The sequence below is a fragment of the Dipodomys ordii genome, unplaced genomic scaffold, assembly GCF_000151885.1.
Source record: "Dipodomys ordii isolate 6190 unplaced genomic scaffold, Dord_2.0 Scaffold91, whole genome shotgun sequence".
NCBI classification, from domain to species: Eukaryota; Metazoa; Chordata; class Mammalia; order Rodentia; family Heteromyidae; genus Dipodomys; species Dipodomys ordii.
In genome coordinates this window covers 4,313,113-4,323,898 of record NW_012267307.1, presented here as the reverse complement: position 1 = coordinate 4,323,898, position 10,786 = coordinate 4,313,113, and the positions used below count along the sequence as shown (strand labels likewise).

Here is a 10,786-nt window from a genome sequence, read left to right as displayed (position 1 = left end):
AGTCTCAAGGATGTTCCTGCCCTGGCTGGCTTTGAACCATGATCCTCAGATCTCAGTCTCCTGAGTAGATAGGATTACAGGTGTGAGCCATCAGTGCCCAGCTATTCTTAGCTGTTGTTTTTAATATACTATGTGATTTCTTTTTTCTTTTGTGTTTTTTCCCCTGTAGTTTAGCCCCTGTTGTCACTGTATTTGATTTTGGTGCCCTGGGTTGTATATACATGTATTTGAATTAAGGAAGGGAAAGGGAACAACAAAATGGCGAGACAAAGGACAAAGGGGGAACCAATGCAACAGTGATACCCACAAGACAGTATGTTGGAATGGAACTGTACAACTTGAGGGGGGACGGGGAGAGGGAAACTGGGAGAAAAATGAGGTGGGGGGTAACAAGCTCGACAAGAAATGTACTCACTACTTTATGTATGCAACTATAACTTCTCTGTATATCACCCAAATTAAATTAAAAAACCTGAATAGATGTGAACATACACACATTTACATACCTACATCATAAAAGAATAAAACAGCATTTAATACAGAGTAAAATATTTATGTTATATAGTAGCAAAACTTTTCCAGTAATACTCTCATTATCACTTGACTCAGACTCCTTACCTACTGTACGGAAGGATGCACTTTTGGGGACATGAGACAGAAGAGCCCAGTCACACTCATCATTCCCTCAGGTACAGTCAGCCGTGCTGGGCTGGGCTCCGTATCTGAGTACTCCCACTCTGTGTTGTCATTAGCATATTCCAATCAGCATTACCACACCCCAAACAATCAGACATCACTATGGCAAAGCCAGACAGCACTGTCACTGCTGAGCAAACTAAGGCACATTAAATCTGGCTCACCTTCTACTTGAGAGCAGCATCTACAGTCAGTTCTGTGAGGTGCAGAGATGAGGTCTAGTCCTTTAGATGGAAGTCTGACACCATTTAATACTCAATCACTATAAATACCTACAGCTTCATACCAGGACCCTGACTTCCTTAAGACCTAACATTTGCCTTTGTCCATGAGCAGGAGCACAGGGTACAAGGTGAATCTGCACACGCAGGATCCAGCAGTGAACGAAGCTCAACACCCACATGAGGCTGAGTCCTCCTACTCTACACAGGATAAAGAGCTCACAGGTCAGCCTGGACTGCTATAGGAAAACGTTCATACTCCACCTTGATGGAGATTGGGAGAAAATAAAGAACATGTGGCTGAACCACAACCTGGGCACACCAGCCAGGGGCCTCTAGGCCTCAGGGATGCAGGTGTCCTGGGAGGGCTGGAGCAGAGCCCTGCTTCAGAAAGACAATGCTGCCCTGAGCGGACAGGGCCCAGGGGGTGGGAGAGGAAGGCAGAAGGAAGTCTGAAGGAGGGCCACGGGACACCCTTGGAGGTGCACTAGGAAAGAGGGTGGGAAGGTGGGGAGTAGGATGCAGCTTCACTTACGAAGCTCTGTTCAGCTTTACTTCTTACGGGAGTGTCATGAGAACAAGTGGTTGCAGCTTTGAGGGTGGAGCACCAGGCACTACCTTGATTCCAGCGTTCCGCAGCATCTCCAACGTGGGTCTTACATCGGCCTGCAGCTGGTCCTCCACCCCAGTGAGGCAGAGCAGCTCCATCTCCCTCTCCAGGCTTTCCACCACTGCAGCCACCTTCAGCGCCCGATCGTGGATGCTCAGTTTGGCTTGACTGTATCGGCTCTAGGGGGAAGGGAGACACCGTGAGGATGGTGTCAGCTCTAGGACAGAGGGATGTACTGTGCATGTACTCTGCTGGGCGCGCACAATCATTTCCTGGGTGACAATTCACAATGCAGGTTGAATATCACTACATCTGAAAATCTGTAATGCTCCAATGTCAGGCACACTGGCGTGAAACTCTAAAAGTCTCATAATTTGGGGCATTTTAGATTTTGAGGCTAGGGGTGCTAAACTAGTCTATGAAAATATCCCCCAAGCTATGTACCAGACAAGTGTGAACCATTTCTGCTCTAAGCATGTTGAGGAGAGAAGGAAGGATGCTTGGCCCACACGAAGGGCATGAAAACTGGTGGTTTCTACACACACACACTCCCTTCCCTGGAACTGGAGTGGGCGGGGCCACAGAGTTACATGTGGCAGCAGCGGCAGCAGCCCCACAACCGCAGGGTGGACGAGAAGGACACACTTCTGTGTGGGGAAAGTGAGTCTGAGAATGGCTGGCGGAAGCTGCTTACCTCAAAGTCCTGATACTGCTCTTCTGTTAGTGTCCTTTTTGCCACCACAAGGGTCCGAAGCCCCTCCCGTGCCATGTTCCCACACTGAAAGAGGAGGGACCAATCATCCAGGAGATGCTGGTGGAGTTTCAAGTCCTATCAAGCACTGCTGTCCTGTCCTCATCTCCCTGGAGGCCCTTGGGCTCCATGAGACAACAGACTGCACAACACAGCTGCATGTCACCTCTCCTCGAGAGAAGACCCAGCACAGAGATGGAGGGACAAAGGGTGAGCAAGCACAGTCACGGGACACTATGTGGAAAATGAACTATACAACTTGTGGGGGAGGAGAAGAGGGAAAAACAGAGAGTGATGGAATGGGTGACACTGTCCAAAAAGAATCTTTACCTGGCTTATGTAACTGTATATCAACTTTATAACAATAACAAATGAAATACATGAAAAAAAGGATTCATAGGCAAAGCACAGAGCACACAGCGGTTAGATACACCTTTAGCAGAGTGCTATTCCAGAAACATGACCATCTTGCCAACCACGCAGCCCCAGTAGGGCTGAGTGGAAGGAGACTCTCTGGAGCTGGGACACTTGATCAAGTACCTGCCTAGCACACAACAAGCTTACGAAGTCCAAGGGCTTCAGAGAGTGACAAGAAGTTGTGAATTTGGATAAAATAAGGAAACTGAAAGTAGCTGGGTAGGAGAGAGGCCTGGCGGGGCTGGCAAATGCCTTCCGGGGGATGCAGCTGTGAGGAGACAGGAGGAAGGTGGCATGTGGAAGCCTCCTGGAAGCCGCGTGGGTGAGGATGGGTAGGTGGGCACAGGAGAGGGCGGAAAGTCTGTGGATATACAGATCAGGAAGTAGAAGGGGTGGCACAGGCTGTAGATCAGTGAGCTAATATGGAGGATGTGAGAACCATGCTGGCATGTAGTTATATTCCCCTACAGAGTAAAACACTTAACTTGTTGCCCCAGACTTACCAAGAAACTGCCCCAACAGGGCTGTTTAGGGACCAGGTTTGTGTGCTGTCTAATACCAGAGTCTGGCAGAAAGTAAGAGCCACACAACTTTGCTCTTGTTGCTGTATTCTGCTGTCTGTGGAATCAGGCTGCTCATGCGATATGGGATCATCACTACCCTTGTATGGGCAGAGGTGAGACTGGGGGTGAGGCATGGGGGACCCAGCCAGACCCTGAGCCCCATGCATCTGGCTATGTGGTTCAGGACTAACTAGGCAGGGAAGGAAGAATCAAGTCTGATGAGCCTTGATTCATGTGGTAAGAAAACAGAAGTGAATTTGGTAGGTGTGTGAAAGAAAAATGCTAATCACATTCATCGTAAGGGAATGCATTGTAGTGATGACAGTAATAACATTCTCCCCCCAGAGAAGCAAAACTCAACAGTTTAGGAGAGTGATGGTGTGAAGGCAGGGGCTATCTCTGGTACAGGGCTGGTTGTAGACTGGGGTAAACCTGCTTGGGGCAGTTGGAAACCTGTTACAAGATCTAACTTGCACTGTCCAGTGAGACCCATTCCACTGCTGAACACATGACCTTCATTTGCAAATGTTTCCACACATCCCTACAGGGCTGACCCCTGCCTCTTCACAGACATGGGCCAGGTTTTAGGAAACCTGAAGGGACACACGTGAACAACCACTTAAGTGGTTCTCCTATACCTGCTTTACAACGTTTTTTAATAAAGACTATGACAGCATCATAACAAAGACACTGGTGAAGGGTCAGAAGGATTATCTATGAAAGGAAAATAATAGAAAGCTGAGAAAATACGTATACATAGGATTTTTAATGAAGCTATCTTTGTGAAAACAATCTGACATTATCTGTCTGTTGCAAGACATTTATTGATTTGACCTCATAAAGATAAATAAATTAAACAAGTATTTTATAATTAATTCCATGTCATTATGACCAAAAGTAATTTTATGGCATTTTACTAGGTCTGCAGGGAGTTTAATTTATTCCTGTCTCTGATGAATTCAAAATGCCTTGAGGGCGGTATTGATTCTAATGCCGACATCATCCTGAACAAGCGTGGCCACCGTGCTGACAGGTTATCACTGAGGTCTAAGGTGGAGACAGAGCTCAGAGCACAGTAGTAACTCGGGCACATGTTTACAATTACAACTGAGCTTAGTTTTATTCTTAAGTCTAACTATTGACACAAAAACTCAACAATAAATAGACTCTCCCGAGGCTGAACAGAAATCACATTCATTTAGGGAGTACTTAATATAGGAATTGCTTGTATTTGTACCACATTTCTAGATCTAAAAAGAAAAAAATTACTATTAAGTTAATATTTGAATTAAAATCTTTTTTTTTTTTTTTTGGTCAGTTGTGGGTCTTGAACTCTTGGCCTGGGTGTTATCTCTGAGCTCTTCAGCTCATGGCTAGTGCTCGACCACTTGAGCCACAGCGCCACTTCTGAATTTTTCTGTTTATGTGGTGGTGAGGAATCGAACTCAGGGCCTCATGCATGCAAGACAAGCACTCTACCACTGAGCCACCTTCCTAGCCCTGAATTAAAACCTTAAAAATGTTTTTAATTGGGTTTACAAAGCCAATATGAAAGTAAAGTATAACTTCGGTTATTTATGCATATAGTTTTATTGTAGAATTCTCTAGTAAATGATGGATAATGCTATTTCAGTATTAATAAAATACAGACATACACATTCAGCCATGAAAAGTGGCAGTTATTTCTGTAGGAAGCAAACTGTTTATAATTAACTAAAACTTCCTACTTTATGAAAAGAACTATTAAGTACTTAACATAATTTAGTGGAAAATAATGCACCTGGATAGCCTATCAGTTTCTGATATTAAATTTCAATGTCTTAACTTACTCCAGAGATACTAGTATATACAAATGGGGGAAAAATGCTACTTTGTCACTCTTCAGTACACTTCAGTGAAACATTTGGCACAATGCTGAGAACTCACTTACCTCCTCCTCTAGCCAATCATTGTACTGGACGATGGTGGACATGGCAACATCAGCACCTTTCATATAAAAAGTGATTTCTGCTGAGGACTCGTCCTGTGGTGGAGGGAAAATAAACACAGGACCAGCTGGGATGCATCATTCTGTACAAGCAACTGCTGGCCTAATAGAAAAGGAACTGGAAAAAGGGATTCCTGGGGAGTAGATTCTGCTGTAACTTGAATATTTTTCTGTATGAATGGCATAATAATAATAAAGATCAGTGTACTCCTATGCTTTGTGTGTGTGTATATGTGTATGTGCGTGTGCATGTGTGTGTGTGCTGCTCCTGGAGTGCTTTCCTTAAGATTTTTTTTTTTTTTTTGCTGTTCATGGAGCTTGAACTCTGGGCCTGGGTGCTGTCCCTGAGCTCTTCAGCTCAAGGTGAGTGCTCTACCAGTTGAGCCATACCCCACTTCCAGTTTTCTGGTGCTTAACTGGAGATAAAAATCTCATAGACTTTCCTGCCTGGGCCGGCTTTGAACCGTGATCCTCAGATCTCAGCTTCCTAAGTAGCTAGGATTATAGGTGTGAACCACCAGCACCAGGCTCGAAACCCTTTTCTTTTAGGGTTTCATATAATTTCACTTTCCCTCAAGAATTCTTATCATTTCATTCAAATCTAAGTCCCAGTGAAATGCTTCATGTGCAAATTCATCATGCAGCAAGAGCTAGCTTTTCCTTTCCTTTCACATGCCTGTGAAAGTCTGTGAGACTCTTATCTCCAATTGAGCACCTTTTTTTTTTTCCTACGTGAAAAGGCTGAGCAGGACCTGACTGACATGGTCCGGGAGGCCTACCCTGACAATGATGCCCATCCGCTTGCTCTCAGAGGTGAAGGGGAACACCTGAAGGATGCAGTAGGTCAGGACTTGGCCACCAGGTGTCTTCAGCTGCACAGATGTGAGGTCCCTGCTGATGAGAGTGAGCCCGACACTCTCTGTCCAGCGTACCAGCGCGACCTGAGGAGACCACAGTGCATGAGGCCTGATGTCCTAGGACGTGTGTGTGTGGGGGGGATCCAGTGACACAGCGCACCAGTACACAGAGAACTCGTCAAGGTGTGGTGGACACAGAAGCATAGAGCCTCAGACCTTCTGTTGCCTATTTCCCCAGAACCAGAAGGCTAATCCCAGGAAGGGAGCACACACTATCCACACAGAAGCCTACACTCGTCAGTTGATACTCCAGGATTCTACAGGTTCTGTCAAAGGCCAACAGTTTGAATCTGTTATCCTGACATTTTTCCTAAGAGATAAATTAGTGTTTGACTAATCGACATTACATTAATGTACCTACACAAAATAGCTGCAAATATAAAGGAGACAATATAGCAAAAGAGACATCCAGCTGTGCTCTGAGCACTGAGCTGTGAGTCTGACAACAGCAACTTGGTGTCTAGCTATTGACTTGGCCAAGATTTGCTTTTCCTCTTCTGTGAAATGGAAAACACACTTAAAAGCTGAGATGATGTAAGCCAATTCCCTGGCAATACAGATACTCAAAGAAACAGGAACTACTCTTATTTACATTTGTTATTGAAACTTAATCATTAGTGAAGGAATAACTTACTTTTATTTTAAAATGTAGCTGCATTGTTATTATTAAGGTGTTGTGCAGAGGGTTACCATTTCATGACTCAGCTAGTGATTCAAGTCATTTTGGACAATACCACCCTTTTCTTTGCCTTCCCTGTTTCCATCTCCCTGCCCACAAGTTACATCACTCACGTTCCACAGTGTCTACTGACTACCATGACTGCACTCAGTCACCCACCCACCATCACGGCCCCACTTCCTCCCTCCAAAGAAGCCAAATCAAAAACACCTTCATGACCACCACTAATAAAAAAAAAAGTTTCCATTTCTAGGAATTCATTTTGATAAACAGTATTTTAAATGTTCAGAGGAGATACACCTTTGGATTCTCCCCATAAGAGTATGGTCTGTGTGTGAATGCCTACAGTTCTGTACAGGTTATCATATCCATTATCATACCTAAACAGGTTATCACATCCAGTTCTACTTTCTATTTAGCTTCCACATGAGAGAAAATGTGCCATTTGTCTCTCTGAGCTTGGTTTACCTCACTTAACCTGGTTTGTTCTAGGTCCATCCATTTCCCTGGAAATACTATGCTAATGACTATATAAAAGTTCATTGTGTATAGGTACTACATTTTTTGGATCCACTCATCTACTGTAGGGCATCTAGACTGTTTCCATAACTTGACTATTGTGAAAAGTGCAATATGGAGGTATGTCTTTATTGTATCCTGACTAGTGATGTTCTGGGTAGATGACCAAGAGTGGTATGGCTGAGTCACTGGGGGTAGCTGTATGTTTAGTTTCTTCAGAAACTTCCAAACTGTATGGTTGTTCTTGTTTACATTTCCACCAGCAGTTCAAAAGTTTGTTTGTTTTTTCCCTCCCCACATCACCCCAGCATTTGCTGTTGTTTGAATTATTGATGTTGGCCAATCTAACTGTGGTGAGATGGAATCTCAATTTTCTCCCTCCCCCCTCCCCCTCCCCTTCCTTCCCTCCCTCCCCCCCTCCCTCCTTCCTTCCGTCCTTCCTCCCTCCTTCTTTTTTTTTCTCTTTTGATCCTGGGGCTTAAACTCAGGGCCACGGCACTGTCCCTGAGCTTCTTTGTGCTCAAGGCTAGTACTCTAACACTTGAGCCACAGCCCCACTTCCAGCTCTTTCTGAGTAGTTTATTGGTGACAAGAGTCTCATGGACTTTTTTGTCTAGGCTGGTGTGCAACTGAGATCTTCAGATCTCAGCCTCCTGAGTAGCTAGGATTACAGGTGTGGGCCACCAGTGCCTGGCTCAAAGTTGTTTTGATTTGTATTTCCTTTATGGCCAGGGATGTTGAGCATTTCCTCATGTGTTTATTTGCCATTCTTACTTCTTTAGAATAATTTTTAAGTTAATAACATTTTACGACAATAAGCATTTTCAGGGAAAAAAGGTTTTTAAAAGATACTTCATTCCAGGTCATTAGTTACAACATGATATAATAATATACAATACCTGTCATCAGGTAAAAGAACATCACTCAAGGTGCCTATGTGACCTACCCACAGAAGCTGGGCGCCAGTGGCTCACGCCTATAATTCCTAGCTACTCAGGAGGCTGAGCACCATGTGAGGATCATGGTCCAAAGCCAGCCGAGGCAGGGAAGTCTATGAGACTCTTATCTCCAATAAACCACACACAAAATTGGAAGTGGAGCTGTGGCTCATGTGGTAGAGCCCTTGCCTCAAACTGAAGAGCTCAGGGACAACGCCCAGGCCCCATGATCAAAAAAAAAAAAAAAGCTCCCACAGGGAACCAGGGACTGTGTAAGTTACCACAGCCTAGCAAGATCCAAACCTCCTTCCGTGGTGTCCTGAGGCTGGATCTGTCACTTGCCAGGAATATGACTTGTCTGTCAGTGCAGAGCCTTCCTTTCCGAGGTGAGCAGGTGAGCTCATCTTTGCTTCAAGTTTCACCGCCATCTATACACTCATATTTTATCCTGAGTTTCGGTAATCCAAACCATTTCAAGGACATTGTAAATTCAATCTATTTAAATTCTATCTCGCTATTGTGAGTTCAAAGAGCTGCACTCAACTCTGTTTCTTCACCTGTACAAAGACCATGACTGGGGACACCTTTCAGGCCCCTGCAAGAAAAACAGAAAGCACTGTCGACTCCTGGAGGGATGCCCAGCACTTTCTAGTTGTCACTGAGTGTACCCTGCTATAGATGCCACTTTTGCATGCACTCCTAGACAGAGCAGCATTCACTTTTAAAGTCAGTTTTCTAAGTACCTAGTCATAAACTCAGGGGCAGAATGCTTCTAGAAGACTTGCAGAATCTTGGCTAGATAGCTGTTTTCTCACCTTAAACGCCGCGTCCCCAGCGTGCGTGGTGAGCGGCACCGTGGGGCGCAGCTCCCCGGTCCTCCCAGGGCACTCAGGCTACAGGTGGGGCCTGGTGTCCAGGGCTATGGCCGGGAAGCTCACTGCTTCCTTCTCTAGGCTACTAATGGTACGGCCCTCAGTGCTCACCTCACATGCCACGCTGGCTCCCTACGGGCTTTCACTTCCTAAACAGCTCTCAGGGTCTTGTAAAGAGGACTCCAGTAAGTGAGGGGATTGTTTTAGAAAGGGCAGTTTAAAGTTAGTACAGTTACAAATTATATGTATAATTTTTTTTTTGGGGGTCCGGTCGTGGGGCCTGAACTCTGGGCCTGGGCGCTGTCCCTCAGCTCTTCAGCTCAAGGCTAGCGCTCTACCACTTGAGCCTCAGCCCCACTTCCGGCTTTTTTCTTTTTGCTTACGTGGTGCTGAGGAATCAAACACAGGGCCTCATGCATGCAAGGCAAGCGCTCTACCACTGAGCCACCTTCCCAACCCCTATATGTATAATTTTCAGATACTTAAAAAGAAGTTGACATACTGCAGTTTGTCTCTAAGTGACCTAAAACAGTTCTAGAATACCATAATTGAAAATGGAATTATAATGACCTGACATTTTCATTTGTTACAAAATCAGAAATGTATTTCTTTAAAAGAAGGAATAAGGGATTAAGGACTCAGACAACTTTCCTCAATCGACGTCCTTCCTCTGTGCTCAGAAAGTGAAATGAAGTGTTGTTTGCAGTTTCAGAGCAGTAAACAACTAGCCCTGATCTACATGAGAGGGGCCTTCACCCACCAGATGATCCAAGCCTCCAATCAGAACCAGAAACGGAACCAGAAACCCTCACAAGCTGTGCTCCACCGAGGGGCCGGGGCCGAGTACGGGCATCTCCACTGCCACCTCATCAGCCTCTGTGCTGTCTCTGGTCCTGCTCCCCACTGGCTTATTCCGCAATCCTGCTTGCCGGACACAATTCAAACACCTGCTTTCTCAAGCAGCAGTAACCGTGTACAGCGCCTGAATTTCTCTTCATCCCAAACTTATTTCAAAATACAAATTTCATTTAAATTAATAAATAAAACTGTAGCTATCAGATATCAGAATGCCAAGTCAAGAATAATTATCTTGCCATGAACAACACTGTGAAATAATTAGCTTTCATATTTAGAAACCCAGTGATCTTCTTCCCTAGTGCTGCAGGTAAGGCCAGAGCACCCAGACGTACCTACCCAGCATCTGCACATACTCCAGGCTATGGGCCATGGGACAGTACAGCCACACATCACAGTACTGGCTTAAAAATTATAGTCTAGTACGTCACCTTGTTGCAATGGGTCCAAAACGAACTTTACAACTTGGGCACGGGGATGGGGAGAGAGAAAGAGAGAGAAAGAGAGAGAGAGAGAGAGAGAGAGAGAGAGAGAGAGAGAGGTGTGTGTGTTTGTGTGTGCACTGGCTTAAAAATGATAGTCTAGTACATCTCTTTGTGGCAATGGGTCCAAAATGAACTTTACAACTTGGGCACGGGGATGGGGAGAGGGAGAGAGAGAGGTAGGGTGTGTGTGTGTGTGTGTGTGTGTGTGTGCGTGCGTGTGTGTGTGTGTGTACTGGCTTAAGAGAGAGAGGTAGGGTGTGTGTGTGTGTGTGTGTG

The 10,786-nt window shown here is 45.2% G+C and overlaps 1 protein-coding gene across 1 annotated transcript in view; it reads right to left on the bottom strand.

Annotated features, from left to right (window-relative positions):
• Positions 1-10,786, bottom strand: part of Atp9b (ATPase, class II, type 9B) — a 181,862-nt gene that overhangs the window by 30,059 nt on the left and 141,017 nt on the right. Inside the window, exons 14-17 of the mRNA XM_013026118.1 lie at positions 6,025-6,186; positions 5,189-5,281; positions 2,222-2,305; positions 1,536-1,706 (exon numbers count right to left, since the gene is read on the bottom strand). Of these exons, the coding sequence (XP_012881572.1) occupies positions 1,536-1,706; positions 2,222-2,305; positions 5,189-5,281; positions 6,025-6,186 (510 nt within the window). The remainder of the gene's footprint in view (positions 1-1,535; positions 1,707-2,221; positions 2,306-5,188; positions 5,282-6,024; positions 6,187-10,786) is intronic.